Genomic DNA, 22,356 nt, shown 5'->3' on the forward strand with positions numbered 1-22,356 from the left:
GATAGAAGTAATTTACAAACTTTTTTTTTTATTGTATGCTCTGAATCATGAAACAATTTTTTTTTTGTTTCATGTCCCTTTAAATAATGTCATTATTATCCAAACTTGTGATACAAACAATAAAATACATGCAGACTGAAGAAAATATGTTCCCATGTGGTAGCAGACACTTTACCAATTAAAGGGAAAATATTACTACAAAAATAAAATGAACACAATATTTTTGTGGCAAATGCTCAGCACTAACTATGGCTTAGTTTCCATCAGTGGTAATAATCACTTCTGCCATTAAAACAGCTGTTGATAAAAAAATATTAACATTTGTGAGGCGGAGCCAGCAGCCTAAGCAGCAAGACGTGCCATTTCAGAGCTCCGGTCGTTAGATCAATAAACTTTTTATTTCTGGCACGTTAAGTATACCTATACTACAAGATCTGGCTCTAAACAAGTTTGGGAATACAGGACATAGGATATGGAACAATAATGCAAAACAGTTGACAACACAACAGTACAAAGGCCTTCTAGTTTATTGAGATTACCGCATGGATTAAGCCGCCATATTAGGGGACTCCTACACATCATCTCTTTTATCAGAGATACATCTCTACATTTTAACCTCCCCTTAAGCTACCCTATGGAGAGCAAATCATATCTACGCTGCGCAACTTTTTTTTTTTTTATATATATATATATTTTATTTAAAGTTCAACAGCGAATACAATTTAAGGTGAATACGTAAAACATTAATAGATCACCTCGCAGGGGGCCAAAGACTGAGCACAACGTAATGATTAAAGTTTATAAACAATAAGAGAGCCAGACCATTAAATCAGATCCTTCTTTAACTCAAAAAGGACCAATAGAAAATAAATCACCAGATACAACTCTTTGGATAAGTATCTAAAAAAAAATGAAAAGAAAATCCGACACTTGCATTTGTTATATAATTATATTATATCCTCTTTGATCAAGATAACGCTGTTGAATTAAATTTTTTTAATTAACCTAAAATAACCTCATCTACGCACATAAGACACTGCACAACTTAATGCTCTCCCTGGATAACCATTGGCAGGCTCTTATTGGGGAATTGAGAGCTGCTGTGGACCCGCAACTGAATGCACCGCTTGCAGGAGAAACTGAGGAGGTAGCTAGTCATTGTGAACTAGTCCTGCCACATTTGAGAGGAGATGTGCCTCAAGATGCAGAGGAAGTGTGCAAGACAGAGATATGGAGCCCCAAGCCCGAGATGGAGGTACAATCAGATATCTGCGAGCATTAGATGCCCTACTGCCCTCCACCATCCAGACAGGGCCTGCGCAGCATAGCGCAGTTCAACTAGAGGTGTCGCAGATAAAGTTGAAAGGAACGAGTAGAATCAATGGCCTAAAGACAACAACCCACATTGCCATCAATACTGGGGAGACCGATAATACCAGAAGCCCTCCTTCAGTTCATAAGGCTCTATCAAGTGAGACACTAGATGTTGTGATCTGGTTGCAGTTGTGTGCGAGGCGGCATCCCCTATTTGAACGGTCTAGGAGCCATCCATGCTCTACCAGAGAAGAGCATATTAATGTTGGGGCCGGAATAGGGTAAGGTGCTTCCAACAATTCTGAAAACCGGAGCGGGGTAATCTCTCTTTGAAGTTTACTATATGTTATGATATGCCTAATACTCTTATCAGCACTGGGTAGTACATGGACTGATGGAGAGAGCTCCGGCTGATTTGTGGTCAAATGACTGATCCTTATGAGATACATGATAAAGACCTACCAACAACAAATCCCGGACTCCTTAACTGTTTGCACCTATACTGGTACAATTCATAGTATCCTGGAAGAGACACGCAGACACCAGCTGTTATAAGTAGACATTAATAGCTGCCTTGTGTCCTCCACTTCATTATAGTCCAAAGCTACCCTATTATTATGCTGGACGTTTAACTTTAATACTCCATGGGTTAAATCTCTCTTTTACTATTTGGAAGTTCAATGTTGATTTATTTTTATTTTTATTTATTTTTTAATTATTTCTTTTTTAGATTTTCACCATACAGGTTAAATTGACATTAAAGTTACAGAGAAAAATAAAATCAACACAAGGAATTAAACATTAAAATAAAATAGCATTGAAAATTTGTTGCACACCAACACCAGCATCAGCAACCACCATAATATCAGTCAATCATCGCTCTACTATAACCTAGGGAAAACTATATCTTACTTACCTATCTGTTTCTTACTGTTCCCACCAAACCCCCTACACCTTCTATTATTTTCTCTTTTATCTCGTGACACTGGCTAATATATATATCACTAACTGTTCTATCAAATAAGGCCTTGTTATATTTTGATTCCTAATTAGATTGCGCTTTTGTTGCGCCCATGTATTCTTCCCACAGGAATCTTATAGAATGGTATTCATCGATACGGTTAGTTGGTGGTAGTGGTACTTTTCCAGTGACATTAGTCGTGATACCTGGTCCCTCCAATCTGAAACCCTAGGAACCCTGGAGCTTTTCCATAGCTTTGGTATTACTTGTTTAGCACAACTTAACAAAATATATAACAACATTGACCTTAGTTTACACTTTATTTTAGGTGCTTTATTGAATAAGAATACAAGTGGGCTATTTCCTAATTGGATTACCAATACCTTTTCTATTTCTGTCTGTATGTTATTCCAATAATTTCTTAACGAGGGGCAGTCCCACCATATATGCATGAGGGTGCCTTCCTGGCCACATCCTCGCCAACAGAATTTATCAGTATTTATTAGTAGGTTTGGTACACTTAAACCACCATTATGTCTATCTCTATACTTAATTTTCTTTGAAACTCTTGGCATTTTGTTTTGCCATACAAATGAGTTTACATTATTTTGGAGCTTATTTAAATAGGCTTTTGAGAGTGGAATGGGTAGAGTCTGGAACACATACAATATTTGTGACATTTTAAAGGCATGGTTTCGGCCTAACCAGGAAAGATATTTGTTTCTCCATCCATTTGTTTCTGTCTGTAGTTCTTTTAATAGTTTCATGTAGTTGAATGTAAAGAGTTCATCTTGTGATCTTGCTATCTGTATTCCTAGATATTTCAGTGAGTTATTTGCATAGTAAAATTATATTGACTGCTAATTTGTTGTAGCAGTATCTCGGTCATCACCACACCCAACACCTCCAATTTAGTTGTGTTAATTTTAAAGTAAGAGTTGAGGCTATATGCATCGAAATTCTGTCTGTAGTGCCTTTAAGGACGTTAAGGGATGGGTTAGTGTCATTAGGATATCATCCACATAAAGCGATAATTTATAGTGAGTGTCTTGAAATTTAATACCTTTAATATCAACGTTGCTACGTATTTTGGAAGCCAATACCTCCATTGCTAAAACAAACAATAGGGGGGGAGAGAGGGCAACCCTGTCTAGTCCCATTTCTAATGGTTATAGTGTTTGAGAGAGAGTCGTTAAGTTTAACCTTGGTTGAGGGACATGAATATAATGCGAAAATCCTATCAAGCATATTTATTTATAAAAAAATATTTTACCAGGAAAGATACATTGAGATTTCTCTCGTTTTCAAGTATGTCCTGGGTACACAAAACATTGCATTGATACAATAGGTACAATAAAATACAAAACAATAATAATACATGATATATGCACAAAAATTTAACATAGAACAGGTAGGAAATATATAATCAACAATGACAGGTGCATTCTGTTTTGAGATATGTAGAGAGGGATCTCTTAAAGGATATTAGGCATGGGGAAGGTTTGAAAGTGTGTGGGAGGTCGTTCCATAATTGTGGTGCTCTGTAGGAAAAGGAGGATCGAGCTGCTTTCTTTTTGTATTGAGGCACGCTAAATAATGTGCTGGTACTGGATCGGAGGTTATAGGCGGTGGGAATAACCGGTGAGAGCATGCTGCTCAGGTAGGGTGGGAGCTTCCCAGAAAAGATTTTAAACACAAGGCAGGAAAGATGGAGGGTGCGTCTGGATTCCAGCGACAGCCAGTTTAGTTCTTTTAGCATGTCACAATGGTGGGTCCTGTAGTTACATTGTAGCACAAAGCGGCAGAACGAGTTATACAATGTATTAAGTTTATTAAGGTGAGTTTGCAGTGCTGGTGCATATACTACATCCCCATAACCCACGATTGGCATCAGCATTTGCTGTACAATCTTTTCCTTTACAGTAGGGCTGAGGCAGGATTTGTTTCTGTACAGGGCACCTATTTTTGGATAAAGTTTAGATGCCAGTTTTTTTATATGGAGGCCAAAAGATAGATTGGGGTCTAACAACATACCCAAGTATTTAAAAGAGTGGACTGCGGTCAGTGTGCAATTTGATTTTGTTTTGATGCATAGATGGGAATTTTGTAGTTTGTGTAGTTTAGGTCCTGTTCCAAAGATCATTGTGACAGTTTTGTCAGTGTTTAGGAAGAGTTTGTTTTTTGAGATCCACTTTTCTACCACTGTGAACTGGTCTTGGAGTACTGCTTCAAGCTGCAGTAGATCGGAATTGTTTGCATAGATTACCGTGTCATCTGCATACATGTGTACAGTTGAGGATTTGCAGACATTAGGCAGATCATTTATAAACAATGTGAATAGCAGGGGGCCGAGAATGGAACCTTGGGGAACACCACACGTGACTGGGAGAGGGAGGGAGTCGCTGTCAGAAATGGAGACATATTGTGATCGATCCGATACATATGATCAAAACCAGGTTAGCGGACTATCACCAATACCTGAGTTTTTTAGTTTGAGCAGTAGTATGTCGTGGTCTACTGTGTCAAAGGCCTTTGCAAAATCAAGGAAAATAGCTCCAGTTAGGTCACCTTGTTCCATTCCAGTTTGGATATTGTTGCAAACTTTTAGGAGGGCAGTTGTAGTGGAGTGATTTGTACGAAAACCTGATTGATCAGGGGTCAGATAGTTAGATTGTTGGTAATATTCACATAATTGCGTATGAACGCATTTTTCTAAGATTTTTGACAATACTGGGAGCAATGATATTGGGCGATAGTTAGAAACCAAGGTTATCTCCCCACTTTTATGGATAGGCACTACTCTTGCAGTCTTCCAGAGTTTGGGTATGTATCCAGACACCAAGGATTCGTTAATTAGGGTTGTGACAGGTTTAGCAATTGCTGGCGGACTAAGCTTCAACAGCATTGCTGGGATTTGATCAGGTCCAGACTGGTTTTTCATTTTTAGGTTATTAAGGTGTTTCTTAATGACATTGATGGGTACAGGTCTAAAACTGAACTTCTCTATATTGGGTCTTTGCTGATTTAGTGGGGCCTGATCTACATTTGTAGCTTCAGGATGCGTGCCATTTATTAGTTTGTCAATCAGGGTGGTGGAGCATCCAACAAAATATTTGTTAAAGGCATTTGCTACATCTAAGGGGAGTTGCAGGGTTTGGTTGTCCACATTGACAGTGGAGGGTTGGGAGTGGATTGGTGGAGTTTGTAAATTATTTATGACTTTCCAAAACTTTCTAGGGTTTGATATGTTATTGTTCAGATTTTCACAGAAATATTGGGCCTTGGCCAATTTTGTTTGTTTAGTGCATATATTTCGCCATTGTCTATATACACAGTGAACGTTCATTGAGCCAGTATGCTTGAACTTTGACCACAATGAATCTCGAAACTGATACATTTGAATGAGGTCAGCTGTGATCCAATTCAAGTGTGCTCCTTTTACTCTCACCTTACGCAGCGGGGCATGTAAATTCCAAACTTGTAGGAGTTCGGACTGAAAGAATTCAACTGCAGAGTCAAGGTCTGGGATTAGGTTTAATCTGTGCCAGGGGAGGTTCTTGATGTCATTTAGAAATGATTGAAGATTAAATTTTTTGAAGGATCTGGTGATTTTAACCTTGGGAGAGGTTTTAGTTGCCTTTATTTTGGGCACACAGTACACTAAGCAGTGGTCACTGAAATTGTTAGGGAGAACACCTGCCTCCTGGATTCGGTCGGGAGAGGTGGAGAGAATCCAATCGAGCAGGGTGTGATTATGGCTTTTGTTGTTTATGCGAGTTGGGGAGGAGATTAATTGCATTAGCTGCAAAGACTTAAACACAGAGCAACAACTATTATTTTTTGGATTCAGCCAATTAATATTAAAATCTCCAAAAACCAAAACTTCACTTTTTGGGTTTTAAGCTATGGTTTCACTAAGGAGATGGGCTATGTCTGAAAGGGAATGTACAGGAGAGCTAGGTGGGCGGTAGATTCCAACAACAATGATTGATATACTGCACGGGATCTCAATTGTGCCAGAAAGGAAATCAAAGTTGGCAGGAGAGCTAGATTTTTGTAAGGGGGTGTACTTTGTGGAGTTGTCAACATCAATTACAATGCCGCCTCCTCTCTTTGCTCTGTCATTTTTTATGGCATGAATACCCATGTATTGCAATGGCAGAGTCGGGTATTTTTGAGGTTAGCCACGATTCAGAGATCACAATGATTTTGGGCTTGTATTGTAAATACCAAGTTGTAGTGCATCGATTTTTGGTAGTAAGCTGCGGATATTACAGTGCACAAAGGAGATTCCTTTTTTAGCTGGAAGGCTAGGAATGGAATTTGTTGGGGGACCAGGGTTAGATTCTACATCATTTGCAAGGGCAAGTAACAGAAGAAATAGGAATTTGGGCATATTTTTTGTTTTGCCAATTAGTGAATGGGATATTTTATAGTTTTGAGAGGTGGGGGTAGGAGGGTTATTTTTTATAAATCTCCACCAGCACTCAGCAGATAAGTTGCAGCAACAGAGCAGTCCATGGTGTATGATAATTTGTTTTCCAGTTTGAGGTGTGTGCTTATGGCAGTAGTGGTGTGAACAAAATTTGAGTGAGAAAAGGGTTAACACAAATAACAGTATGGTCATATTTGGATTCATGTTAGGGGTATGAGGTGTGTAGATGAAAATAAAACAAAAGTAGTACAAAATGTAAAGGAAATAAAAGTGTATACTACTGATGTGTGATATATAGCTATTTGTAGGTAGAGAGAGTAAGTATTCTAAAGGGTTAAGTGAATGAAAGGATGTGCTAATCAGTGTTTGCAGCTGTCATTTTGGGAGAATGAAAGTTGAGTATGAGACTATCTATAAATAAGGAAATGAGCTTGGGGAGGGTGGGGTGAGAGGCAGGGTGGGAGGGAAACTATCTTCCAAAGGCTACCTGTTTGCAGAGAGCAGTGTAACAGTTGAGATATTCAGGTCTGTGATTCTCTAAGAATACTGGGCAGATACATTTAAAATTCAGTCTGTTTGCAGAGAGCAGTGTAACAGCTGAGATATTCAGGTCTGTGATTCTCTAAGAATACTGGGCAGATACACTTAAAATTCAGTCTGTTTGCAGAGAGCAGTATAACAGCTGAGATATTCAGGTCTGTGATTCTCTAAGAATACTGGGCAGATACACTTAAAATTCAGTCTGTTTGCAGAGAGCAGTGTAACAGCTGAGATATTCAGGTCTGTGATTCTCTAAGAATACTGGGCAGTAACACTTAAAATTCAGTCTGTTTGCAGAGAACAGTGTAACAGCTGAGATATTCAGGTCTGTGATTCTCTAAGAATACTGGGCAGATACACTTAAAATTCAGTCTGTTTGCAGAGAGCAGTGTAACAGCTGAGATATTCAGGTCTGTGATTCTCTAAGAATACTGGGCAGATACACTTAAAATTCAGTCTGTTTGCAGAGAGCAGTGAAACAGCTGAGATATTCAGGTCTGATATGGGGTCCAAAGCCAAATTTGAGGAGGGTATTACGTAAGAAAGACCAATTGAGCCTATCAAAGGCTTTTTCAGCATCTATTCCTAAGAATATGGTGGGAATTTGTTTTGTTTAAGCATATTCCATGAGATCTAGGGCTTTCATTACATTACTGCTCATTTCCTTACTTCAATGTTGTGCTATTGAGACAAAACTCATAGGAGCCTTTTCATCTAGCTTAATGTTCATAATGCTTCATGTACTGAGACATGGGCATGCTCAATTTATCTATAAAATTATAGTAATAAAACCTTTTTCTTATTACCCACATATATTGTAACTTACTCAACATATTACAAATTTTACACTGGGTATTATATTCTCATTTAACATTCTGATGTAGACTTACAACAGCTAGAAGATAAATAGCATATAAATAGATAATATTTACATACCAGGTTGCAGTACTACCGTAACTCATATTGTTATAACAAATTTAATATTAACATGTGTTTCACTAACTATTTCTATTGTGTTCTTGTTGCTATTAATTATGTACAGCAATAGCTCCTTATATTTCTTGACTGAGCTGTATTTAGTCTCAATTGTATATACATCTACTTAGGCTTATTTTTCAGTGATCATATGCTTTTTGAATGATTAAATATTTTAGAATACAAAGTTTAATTACGTGCAGTAAATAAGATATTATTTGTGTTTTAATTTTATTAAAATCAGTGAGGGACTTTTTGGTTACTGATGCATTCTTTAAGGGTTCTATAATGTCCCAGCAACTAAAGGCATTCCTTAAAGAAACACTTTTCCGGATTTGAGCCACATTGGATCATGGTACTTGGAGTTTCAGGGAGATTGCATTCCATTTGCTGTCATCATGGAGTCACTATTACAATCAGGGAGACTCCCTGAACTTCAGGGAGAGTTGGGATGTCTGCATTAAAGGGACAGTCAACACAAAAATTGCTATTGTTTAAAAAGATAGATAATGCCTTTACTACCCATTCCCCAGTATTGCACAACCAACATTGTTATATTAATATACTTTATAACCTTTAAATCTCTAAATTTCTGCCTGTTTCTAAGCCACTAAAGACAGCCTCTTATCACATGCTTTTTTATTAACTTTTCACAACAGGGGACTGCTAGTTCATGTGAGTCATATAGTTAACATTGTGCTCTCTCCCGTGGAGTTGTGCACAACACAGCACTAGTTGACTTAAATGCAAGTCAATAGCTAATACATAAAAAGTCATGTGATCAGGGGGCTGTCAGAAGAGGATTAGATACAAGGTAATCACAGAGGTAAAAAGTGTATTAATATAACCATGTTTTTTGTACAAAACTGAGGAATTGGTAATAAAAGGATTATCTATCCTATTAAACAATAAAACATTTTGAGTTGACTGTCCTTTTAAACACCATTGGCCAGATTATGAGTGGGGTGCTAACAGTTAGGCACAAGTGAAAGGGGTTTATTGCTGGTGTTTGCGCGCTTCCAGTTTAGCGCTATTGTGAAACGAGCCTCAGGGGTTCACAGGAGAAGCTCTGTCTCTCCTTTTTAAATGCTTACCTTAACCTATAATGAATTGAAATCTTTATGCCTGTGGGATCCAAATCCGGAATATTTTGTTTAACTGCAACTATACGTGCAATGTAATGCTAATATTAAATATGGCTCCCAGGTTGTAGGAGCCTAGTTTATATTGATTTAGCCGCTTACTGCAGTACTAATAATATTGATATCTTTTATTCCCACTTCAGAGCAGTTTCTATTTTATTATTATGATTGCTTATAGAGCTAAGGTTAAGGTTATTCTATCAGGCCCATTTATCAAAGGGCTTGCGGACCTGATCCGACACTGCGGATCAGGTCCGCAAGACCTCGCTAAATGCGGAGAGCAATACGCTCTCCGCATTTAACATTGCACCAGCAGCTCACAAGAGCTGCTGGTGCAACGCCGCCCCCTGCTGACTCGCGGCCAATCGGCCGCCAGCAGGGAGCTGTCAATCAACCCGATCGTATTCGATCGGGTTGATGTCCGGCGATTCCTGTCCGCCTGTTCAGAGCAGGCGGACAGGGTTATGGAGCAGCGGTCTTTAGACCGCTGCTTCATAAGTTGTGTTTCTGGCGAGTCTGAAGACTCGCCAGAAACACGGCCCTTCAAGCTCCGTACGGAGCTTGATAAATGGGCCTGTTTATCTCCCTCTAGACATGGGTGCCGACATGTTGAAATCTAACATTCACTACATCCAATGCTGACCTGTTTGCACATGTGCAACAACTCTCCTTCATATACCTGCAGTGTAAGCCAAGTTCCAAAATGACAGCATCCATAATGAGAAGGGGGTGCTTGAAATGTATTTACTGTTCCCTTCAAAGGGCCATTATAGTGGAAAAACTACATACACTCATTCTTTAAAATAGTGTAATGCTATGCACTCTATTTAACAAGCTGCAGATGCAGCTTTGGAGTAAATTTGGCTGTGCATGACCGAGCCTCCAGCAAATAATTAAAAGCTTTGGTCAAATGATCACTGCTTCCTAACCTATACGACAGCTCTGCGCTATGTACCTCCAAACACATGTGTAGCACCCCCATTGAGCTGCAAAAGGCTACATGGGTTCTATTTATGAAGCAGCGGATGCTGCTTCAGAGGCCCACCGGCGAGCCTGAAACGGAAATTAAGAAGCAGCATTCATAAGATCGCTGCTCCTTAACCTGTCCACCACCTTTTAGGTGACAAATTGAAATCATCCCGATACGATCAGGATGATTAACAGCCCCTGCTAGTGGGTGATTGGCCACCAGTGAGCAGGGGATGGCATTGCACAAGCATTTCACTAGAAATGCGTGTGCAATGATAAATGCCGACATTGTATGCTGTCGGCATTTAGCAATGTCGAGCGGACATGATTCGCTATAGGGAATCTTGTCTGCTCGACACTTAGTAAATCTACCCCCTTATGTGTGCTTTGTTAGCCCACAAATTAGCCCCCTCTCATGTTAAAGGGATAGTCAACACCAGAATTTTTGTTGTTTTAAAAGGTAGATAATCCCTTAATTACCCATTCCCCAATTTTGCATAACCAACACAGTTATAATTATACATGTTTTACCTCTGTAATTACCTTGTATCTAAGCCTCTGCAGACTGCCCCCTTATTTCAGTTCTTTTGACAGACTCGTGCTTTAGCCAATCAGTGCTCACTCCATGGTAAATTCACGTGCATGAGCTCAATGCTATCTATATGAAACACATGAATTAATGCCCTCTAGTGGTGAAAAACTGTCAAAATGCATTTAGATTAGAGGCGGCCTTCAAGGTCTTAGAAATTAGCATATGAACCTCCTAGGTTTAGTTTTCAACTATGAATACCAAGAAAACAAAGCAAAATTGGTGATAAAAGTAAATTGATAAGTTGTTTAAAATTATGTGCCCTATTTAAATCATGACTGTCCTTTTAGGTTTTGAAGTCCTTAATGAGCAGTCACACTGATTTTACCACAGCTTTTCACTTTGTTAAAGATTTTAAGCATAAATGTATCATTCAAGTACAAGGACTAACCATGGACTTGTAATATGAGCGTGAGTTTCCACTCTACACTTGTCACTTAAAGTATAGGGAGCCTTTGTTACAGTCAGTTTGTGTAAGCAAGCTCACAATATTTGTATTTCATGCACAACATGTAATATGGGTTCTTTTTTTAAATATACCATGATCCTGCGCTTGTGCTTCTCGCAGTTATAATTGTGCTTAATTTGTTATCTAGGTAGCGGCCCTTATGGGTTATTTCACGTAACTATAATTTGAATATTGCATTGAGCTATAGTACAGTTAAACAAACATTAAAATATATAAAATAATATATTTAAGCAATTCAAGATACATACAAGTGCATTCTATTCTATTTTATTATTGCACTATTGCCTGATCCAGAGTAACAACGCACTACTGGAACCTGAACACATCTGGTGAGTTAATGACAAGATATGTGTAACCACCAATAACTAGCTAGCATTGCTCCTCCAGAACCTATCTAGATATGCTTATTACCAAAGGATACCAAGAGATAAAAGAAAAATGCAAATGTTAAGAGTGTTTAAAACTTTTTTTGGTTGCTAAAGAATGACAGAGTTTTGTCTCTTCAGGGATATATTCCTTATCAACTTGAGTATTTTCATCTAGTTTGCCTTACTAAGGCCAAATGTAAGTGGGATCTACACTAATCTAAGGAATGACAAACGTAAGCATATGTGCATATGATGATGTGAACCTCTCTGGGGGAGTGGGAGCTTAATATGTAGTGTGATATTACAGGAAAATGAGAGAGAATGTAAGAAATATACATTGTATTATTTTTACAGTGCTTAAAGGGATACTGAACCCAAATTTCTTCTTTCACAATTTAGATAGAGCATGCCATTTTAAGCAACTTTCTAATTTACTCCTATTATCAATTTTTCTTCATTCTCTTGGTATGTTTATTTGAAAAGCAATAATTTAAGTTAAGATGCCAGTCCATTTTTGGTGAACAACCTTGGTTGTCCTTGCTGATTGGACAGCACCAATAAAAAAATGTGTCCATGGGTCTGAACCAAAAATGTGCTGGCTCCTTAGCTTAGATGCTTTCTTTTTCAAATAAAGATATCAAGAGAACAAAGAAAATTTGATAATACAAGTAAATTAGAAAGTTGCTTAAAACTGCATGCTCTATCTGAATCATGAAAGAAAAAATGTGGGTTCAGTATCCCTTTAATTAAACAGTATAAAGGGAGATTTAATTGTGTGCTGGTTTATCCTTTAATAATAAATTTCCTTTAATACTAAAAGATAGGTTTGTGATATGGTTCTATAAGCTATCGTGCAAACTTTGGATTGGGAACAGCACCAAATTAATTTAAAGGGACATGAAACCCAAACATTTTCTTTCATGATTCAGATAGAAAATACAATTTTAAACAACTTTCCAATTTACTTTTATCATTTAATTTGCTTCCTTATCTTGTTATCCTTTGCTGATAGGTTTATCTAGGCAAGCTCAGAAGCAGCAGAGAACCTAGATTCTATCTGTTGATTGGTGATTGCTTATATATGTTGATTGTGATTGGCTCACCAATGTGTTCTGTTAGAAACCATTTGTGCATTGCTGCTCCTTCAACCAATTATACCAAGAGAATGAAACAAATTAGATAATAGAAGTAAATTAGAAAGTTGTTTAAAATTGTATTCTCTATCTGAATCACAAAATAATTTTTTGGGGTTTCATGTCCCTTTAAGGAGGGCACGGAGTTAAGGGACACTGAACCCAAAAACATTTCTTTCGTGATTCAGATAGAGCATGCAATTTTAAGCAACTTTCTAATTTATTCCTATTATCAAAATTTTCTTAACTCTTGTTATCTTTATTTTTGAAAAGTAAGAATGTAAGTTTAGATGCTGGCCCATTTTTGGTGAACATCCTGGGATGTTATTGCTGATTGGTGGATAAATTCACCCTCCAATAAACAAGTGCTGTCCATGTTGCTGAACCAAACATTGGCTGGCTCCTTAGCTTAGATGTCTTCTTTTTTTAAATAAAGATAGCAAGAGAACAAAGAAAAAAATTATAATAGGAGTAAATTAGAAAGTTGCTTAAAATTACATGCTCTATCTGAATCGTGAAAGAAAAAATTTGTGTTCAGTGTCCCTTTAAGGACCATCAAACCCTTACAGCATACATATGAAAAAAGGAGTACTCCAACCCAGGGCTGGAGTGTTCTATAAGTTATGTCATTCATCTCTTCCTTTTTCATATTGCCACTTTTTGAGCAAAATATCCTTTATCTAACTTAGACAAGTCATTGAGACAATAAATCTTATTTTTCCTTTCCTGCAGGCCGCAAGTTCTTAATTGCTAACGCACAGATGGACAATTGTGCTATTATTTATTGCAATGATGGATTCTGCGACATGTTTGGGTACTCAAGGGTGGAGGTCATGCAGAGACCCTGCACATGTGACTTCCTCACTGGTCCAGAGACGACACACAACAGCATCACACAGCTCACACAGGCCTTGTTGGGTTCAGAAGAACGTAAACTGGAGATCCTCTACTACAGGAAGGAGGGTAAGATACATTTATATGCTAACGATTAAAAAATATCAGTGAAGTCAGCTAACAAGTCAGACAATAAAGTCACTATTTTAATATTTCTATGTGAAGTTTCTTATTTAGGAAGATGTCTCTTTTAGCTCAGTGTGCTCTATACAAGTGAGATCTCTCATGCAGCATTCTAATTAACCTCATCTAATAGCACAGTCTATCATGAAATATCAGACAGATCTCAATAGGGTTGACAGCTGTGACCAGCACATGATCAGAGTACAGTGGTCGGTGATGTTGTGATCAGATCTGGGAGGCCACCATGGTCCTGCAGGTGCTTACAGACACACTGGACCTTAAATCAGCTCCTGAACCAAAATCCCAACCAGTTATATTTCCCCATGAAACATCAGATTAGACATATGACACAGAAGCCTCCATCAGTTATACCCCCAGGCACAACATATTACTACTTTGACCCTGAAGCCCCTGCCAGTGCTATATCTACATTAGCCCCAGATCAGACTCAATTAGATAACTTCCTATTTCCATAATATAACTATACAGGTAGTTTATATTTTTTGGATTGTCTAGTTAAAGCTAAGCCCTTGGCAACCCTTGTTCTGAGGCAACCCTTGTTCTGAGGACATTAAAAAAGCTGTTAATTTATAATCTAAACTTGGTCAGGAATCCCTCAAAATGTAGGGAAAAAGTTGCTAACTTGCCATGTTTTATATAGGGAATTGCCATAATTTTTATTTGCCTGATAGATATTTATAATAGTTGAATACCATTACCTTTTAAAAGATTGGAAATTTCCTATGTTGTATTTATGATTGTAATAGAAAGAAGATATTTTTAAAGCTCTAACCTGTGATGTTTCCACATGAAATTGTATATTTTTACTTATTCTTCATATTTTTTTTACCTATATAATATTGGAAAAAAGTGAACTAATTATGGATTTCAGATAGCAATCAAGTAGGTGGGTGAATGAATGAAATGTTTTCTTTCTGTAATCATGCTGTCTTACTGCCCTGTGTTTATAAGGAGGAACACAGCCTCTGTCACACTCATTATACTTTAAGGTCACAGAATGTCTGCCAAGGTCACTCTTGCTTTTAAAGCTACTCTCTGGTGACAGCTCTTCCAGAATCCAGAGCAGGACACATTAAATTGACTTTAAATGTGTTCTGTGCATCTCTCTTGCTTAAATGTGTGAAAGTAGACACGCTGATAACTGAGAGCGTGTCGTAGATGAGTAGAATCAAGTTATTTGTATGTGTGCATGCTTACAGTATATGATAAAATATGTAGATGACAACGTTTAAGCAATTTGTTTGTGTATACTTTTTCTGCAAGATAGGATTTGTACATCTCTGTGTAAACTATGTAAACAATATTAGGTGAATTTATGTGCGTATTTTAAAAGCTGTTTTATTCCTTTGTGGGAGTTTTTGCATGTATTGATAGATTTTATATTAGGGGTTGTAAGGGGTTGTGCTGTAGCAGCATTTGTGCTTGTTTGTGACATGTTATACAGGTGTGCAACCTTTTGTTCTTCTGTTTGTGAGGTTTTTTTTTTCTTACTTTATGAAGAATGTACTTCACTATATTTAGTATACAGAAACATACAACAGCTGCTAGTCATTTGTCATATAAGAAAGCCATGACTGACAACAAACACACTGAGACCCTCAGGGCCGTTTATACAAGGGATCAAAACAAAGCAGTAAATTAACTAAAAAATTTTATATTCTATAAAGAAAATCATTTAAAGGGACAGTAGATAGATAACTCCTTTACTTCCAATTCTCCAGCTTTTACATAACCAACATTGTAATATGAATATACTTTATAACGTCTAAGTTGGTCTGTTTCTAAGCCCCTGTAGGCACTAGGCAACCTTTTGTATCACTGCTTTTTATTAGCTTTTTAAATCTTGCAAAGTGCTAGTTTATGTGTGCCTTATACATAACATTGTGCTCACTCCCGTGGAGAATGATAATGGATATACAAGAACCAGCACTGATTGACTAAAGTGCAAAATTGTAAAAAGCACTGAGATAAGGGGCAGTCTGCAGGTGCTTAGACACAGGTAACCATAGAGGTTAAAGTATATTAATATAACCATGTTGGTTATGCAAAACTGGGAAATGGGTTATAAAGAGATTATCTATCTTTTTTAACCCCATAAGGACAGGTAATTTCAGAGAAATAAGAGAGGATTTTTAGCATATTTGCTATCACTCCATTCAAACAGAAATACAGCCTTGTTTTTTACTTTATTTTTTTATTTGCCTATCAAAACTATATATATATTTGCCATTGGTTTTGGTTATTATAAGGCTGCACACCACACTGAAATTCCGGGCAGTAAGGGGGTTAATCAGGTAGCTTATAAGGTTAATTGTAGCTGTAGTTTAGAGATTACTTTCCCACCTGATACCTCCCACCCTCTGACCCCTCTCAAACAGCTCTCTTCCCTCCCTCACCCCCAGTGGACACACAATCAGTACAGTGCATAAACACAGTAGGTACAGTGCAAAAGAAGCGTCTCAATAATATCAATGGTAGAAATTGCATCTCTTTACATAACATTTTACAGTGGTAGAAATGTTTCAAACTGCACTATCATGACTGTGAAAAGCCACAGACATTTTTTAAATGCTGACTTTTTTATGTGACATATTAATACGCAGTACTTTTATTATTGTTTCTAAAACAAATAAACACTTTTTTTTACAATGTTTAAACTTAGAAAAAATGTATAATGAGCACTTTTACAGTATAATGCATATAAATAACACATCATAGACCCATGTATACCCATAATGCCCAAGCTCTAATGGATTATACAATAAAGATGTTTGCGTTTACTTTAACCCCTTAACGCCTTTAGGACATTCAATGCCATCCTACCGGCGCTGGGCTTTAGCGCTGTTAGAATAGCATGGTACATCCTAGCCGTTCTGCTGTACTGAAGCAGCTACTGTTTCCTAACTGGGATCGCGGACTGGAGGGCTAGGCATGCTTAGCATCATAGTCACTCCCCCCAGACCCAATCTTATCATTAAATTCACGCAATCGCATGTACGATCGCGTGACCTCAATTTTTTACTAATTTTTTACATCGATTTGGAACTTTGTTCCGATGCAACAAATTAGTATCGGCAGGAAGGGGTTAAAAAGCATACACCATTAATTTCACAACCTCTAGAAAGGGACACTACGCTCCTTGGAGTGAAGTTAGCATTGAGCAGGTGGTACACTTTAAAATGAAATCCTGCAGCTAATATAAACCACATTACACTGGAATTAGAGAGACAATTTCATACACGCCCATGTTTAGCCAATTTTATGAAGAAAAAACAATTGCTCTTTGTATTTTGTACTTATAACTACAAATGTTGTTGTTCTCTGCACATCCAGTGTACTTAAAGTGAATGTAAAGTTAACCCTATTTGTTCAGGGCATTGGGTAGAGTTTTATAAATGAGGCAGCGTTAAAGTTATCAATTTTTTTATATTTATTTACTCACATTTTAACCTTTTTAAACCTCTGACGTTAAGCGCAGCTCTCCCGTCCACCATATTGTCAAATTGATTCACAGATGACGATACTTAAAACAACTAATCCTTGTCCCCCCCCCCCTCCCGGGGCATTTAGCCCCTTTGCACAAATGTCACAGGCCCTGGGGGGAACAAGGATTAGTTGTTTTAAGTATTGTCATCTGTCAATCAATTTGACAATAAGGCGCGCGGGAGAGCTGCGCTTATGGTCGGAATCACGCAATTGGCTGAGACTTTGTAAAAATGGGTTTAAAAGGCCAAGATATTCTGTACTTGGTTTGTCAAAATTATATACACATTGAAAAAGGCCCATGTAGCAGCCGAAACGCGTTTGTTTCCTTTTACTGATAAGACCACTGTGTAGGTTGCTCCTGGCACCTGAAGCCGACGCTTCCAGTTATCGGCCAGGAATACAGGGAAGTGAGCAACAGTACTTCTAATCATTTTTAGGAGTTTGTGGTGGGTTTTTGGTGAGAGTTTTTTCACCTTCTTTTTAAGATTACTATTAAAGTTTAGTTTTAACTTATAGTTATTTCCTATATAGTACAGCTGATTACAACAGCTAACAGTTACATAACGTTGGGAAAGAGTGCTGATAACCCCCTACCTCTCCTTTTTCCTACTTTTTGCCTAGTCAATTTCTGAGGGGCAGCACCGAGTTTTCTAGGGTTTTTCCTGAAAACCTAATTATTTCCTTTTTTATATCACAGTTCCAATATTATCCCCCTTTTTTTCTTGTCCTGTGTGGGCCGTGAGAATGACTTTACCAAAACATTTAACTTTGGTTAATATCATTATTGCTGCAGTGCAAGGATTAACCATGGAATAATAATAATAATAATTGCCCTTGTCATTGGAAGTATGGGGAGCGTTAGTTACAGGGAGTTCTCTCAAGCAAAGGCGTAATTTTGTTTTCACTCTTGACTTGTAAAACAGGTTCTAACAGTAAAAATATTGCAAACTTGTGATGTTTGTTTCTTGCTGAAATGATTTCACTCCACTTGTAATCTAGGCCCATGTATTTAACTCCTGCTAAGTGTTTAAACACATAGTAAAGTCAGACTTGAAAGCTACAGCTATTTAACTTAAATAAAGTTAAAGTAGTAAGTAGTGCTATTGCTACAAGCCAGTGGCAGCACAAGAAACTTTCTTTTTTTCTTTTTTTTTAACATGGTTATGTCTTATTGGTTGACACATGAATTAATCAAGTGATAAGGACATTGCCAAACCATTATTAAATAGTGTGAAATTTGAAGTTTTGCAGATATGCCTTTCCCACCTTTATGCACAAACAAATCATCTAAATTATATTACCACATGCATTTTTTATATTTTCATTAAGAGACTGCTACTTTATTGTTTTTGGATAATTGCAACAAATATGGTAAAATGTGTTGGTTTTTTTACATTTATTTAAAACCGAATGCACATGTTTACTGTACACGGTTTCATAGGTCAGGTGCACACACCACTTCATATAAGGTATAGAGTGGGCGGGACCGATCTATACATCTCTACTGAAATACAAGAAGTGCTAATAGGAGAAACGGCAGGTAGCACTTTATTAATAAAATACACAATAGCACATAAATAGTAGAAAATAAAAACATAATTTGTAATATCTGTTCATTACATACAATGCTCTTTACCATTTCTTTAAATTAATTGTCTCTCATTAACTCCTCCACGTATCATCACTGCTACTTTATCAATCTTTAGCTATTCATATATATTTTGAGAATCTTTGGGTTCTGCTTAGAAACCCAGCACTTCCCTAGAACTCCTTCTGAAAACAGGCTCTAAGAACCTAACAAAAGGTTTTAACAAACAGAATAAAACATCATTGCTTTTGGGTGTTATGTACCATGAATGGAAATTAGAGATGTGTTTTATTGACTCAACAAAATATTTATAAAGCATCAACACAGTAGTTATTACAAGAAAAGGAGATGTATATATTATACAATCTAGAAACCTGTCATTTCAGCAGTAAATAAAATATATTGTAGTTTTTGCTTCTTTAGAGGGAAATCAATATGAGATATCACAGTGTGTTATGTGCACTTTAAAATAGAGTACAACAATATTTTCTTTGCTATATCTGAAAGTGAGTATGGAGGTGTTTAACTAGCAAAATGTGTATTTCCATCCCATGTGCAGTGGTTGGCTTTGTTAATTAAGGCGTATATAAATTAAAGTTCAACTTTCATGATTATACTATAAAAAAAGTTCCAATTTAATTTTATCAGATCTACACTATTCTCTTTATTTTACTGGTTGAAATTTAGTTGCTTTCAAATTGAGCATATCCAGATAGACTGTGCACATATCTTGAACATTATAAGCCCTATTCAAAATCAAGTGTATTATCAAATCCATTTAAAATTAACATAAAACATTTTGCACCCGCTATTTAAAATCATGAGAAAAAAGCATAAATAATAAGTATATGTTGTCACACATGCCATACTTGTGCAAGGATACATTATGTGTAGAAATAGATAAAACTGCTATTTGCACAAAATCTTGTCACAAAACTTAAAGGGACACTGAACCCAAAAATTGTCTTTCGTGATTCAGATAGAGCATGCAATTTTAAGCAACTTTCTAATTTACTTATATTATTAATTTTTCTTTGTTCTCTTGGTATTTTTATTTGAAAAAGAAGGCATCTCAGCTAAGGAGCCAGCAAATTTTTGGTTCAGTACCATGGACAGCACTTGTTTATTGGTGCTGTCCAATCAGTAAGGACAACCCAGGTTGTTCACCAAAAATGGGCCGGCATCTAAACTTACATTATTGCTTTTCAAATAAACATACCAAGAGAATTTGATAATAGGAGTAAATTAGAAGGTTGCTTAAAATTGCATGCTCTATCTGAATCACAAAAGAAATATTTTGAGTTCAGTGTCCCTTTAAAACAGCAGCACACAGAAAATAATAATCTACATGTGTTTTATTACACTGATTCACGTGTGCCCTTTTCTTTTAAGATTCCTAGAATAAATTAAAAAAATTGACCTTTCATGTGGTTTATAAGCAAATAAACAAGCTTGAACTCTGCATGGATCAATGAGTTACCATGATTGCAATACAGCCTCTTTTTTTGTGAATTACAGAATATATATTATGTTGCATTTCTTTTTGAACAAGCATGAACATTTGCAGATGGATTGAAGTGTATTGGGTGTAAATTATAAACAGATATGTTTGAAAATATGTGACATATCTTTTTAATCTAGCCGTATATGTATAGAATGTTGCAAACAAATACTTCTGAATGCTCTTGAGCATATCTAGATATGCTGTAAAAGAGCAGAAGCGCTAAGAGCACCATTTAACAAATGCCAGGCAGACAAGTTTCACTTGAGCATTTATTATTGCACAGGCAAATGCTTATGCGGCCATGCCCCCTGCTGTCGTACAACCAATCACGTGAGAGCAGGGCTTGTATATCATCCCAGTGTACTTAGCTAGTGGTTCTAAGGCACGCTCGGGCACACTTCTATGCTGTATCTGAATCATAAAACTTTAATTTTGACTTTAATATCATTTTAACCCCTTAATGACCGGACCATTTTTCAATTTTCTTACCCTTAATGACAATGGCTATTTTTACATTTCTGCAGTGTTTGTGTTTAGCTGTAATTTTCCTCTTACTCATTTACTGTACCCATACATATTATATACCGTTTTTCTCGCCATTAAATGGACTTTCTAAGGATACCATTATTTTCATCATATCTTATAATTTCCTATAAAAAAAAATATAAAATATGAGGAAAAAATTGAAAAAAACACACTTTTTCTAACTTTGACCCCCAAAATCTGTTACACATCTACAATCACCAAAAAACACCTATGCTAAATAGTTTCTAAATTTTGTCCTGAGTTTAGAAATACCCAATGTTTACATGTTCTTTACTTTTTTTGCAAGTTATAGGGCCATAAATACAAGTAGCACTTTGCTATTTCCAAACAACTTTTTTTCAAAATTAGCGCTAGTTACATTGGAACCCTGATATCTGTCAGGAATACCTGAATATCCCTTGACATGTATATATTTTTTTTTAGAAGACAACCCAAAGTATTGATCTAGGCCCATTTTGGTATATTTCATGCCACCATTTCACCGCCAAATGTCATCAAATAAAAAAAAAAGTTCACTTTTTCACAAATTTTGTCACAAACTTTAGGTTTCCCACTGAAATTATTTACAAACAGCTTCTGCAATTAAGGCACAAATGGTTGTAAATGCTTCTTTGGGATCCCCTTTGTTCAGAAATAGCAGACTTATATGGCTTTGTGGTTGCTTTTTGGTAAGTAGAAGGCCGCTAAATGCTGCTGCGCACCACACGTAAATTATGCCCAGCAGTTAAGGGGTTAAATTAGGTAGCTTGTAGGGAGCTTGCAGGGTTAATTTTAGCTTTAGGGTAGAGATCAGCCTCCCACCTGACACATCCCACCCCCTGATCCCTCCCAAACAGTTCTCTTCCCTCCCCCACCCCACAATTGTCCCCGCCATCTTAAGTACTGGCAGAAAGTCTGCCAGTACTAAATAAAAGGAGTTTTTATTTTTTTTAATAAAAAAAAATAAAATGTTTTAGCTGTGATGGACTCCTGCCTTAGCCCCAACCTCCATGATCCCCCCCCCCAGCAATCTAACCCTCTCCCCTACCTAATTGCCGCCATCTTGGGTACTGGCAGCTGTCTGCCAGTACCCAATTTGCCCCCCAAAAAAGTGTTTTTAATTATTATTTTTTATTTCTAATTTATTTTTTTCTGTAGTGTAGCAGCCCCCCACAATACCCCAACCCCCTCCCCCTCCCAGATCCTCATATATATATATTCCCCCCCCTCTTCCCACTCATTGGTGTCAGTGTGTTTAGGTGATCGCGGGCGTGCGCGCGCACCCGCGCGCGCACGCGCACGCGCATGCGCGCCCCCGCA

The 22,356-nt window shown here is 37.2% G+C and overlaps 1 protein-coding gene across 1 annotated transcript in view; it reads left to right on the plus strand.

Moving 5' to 3' along the window:
* The window catches only part of KCNH6 (potassium voltage-gated channel subfamily H member 6), a 730,996-nt gene that overhangs the window by 117,874 nt on the left and 590,766 nt on the right, over positions 1–22,356 (plus strand). The window contains exon 2 of the mRNA XM_053699785.1: positions 13,628–13,858. Within this exon, the coding sequence (XP_053555760.1) occupies positions 13,628–13,858 (231 nt within the window). The remainder of the gene's footprint in view (positions 1–13,627; positions 13,859–22,356) is intronic.

Source organism: Bombina bombina, chromosome 1 (genome assembly GCF_027579735.1).
Source record: "Bombina bombina isolate aBomBom1 chromosome 1, aBomBom1.pri, whole genome shotgun sequence".
NCBI lineage: Eukaryota > Metazoa > Chordata > Amphibia > Anura > Bombinatoridae > Bombina > Bombina bombina.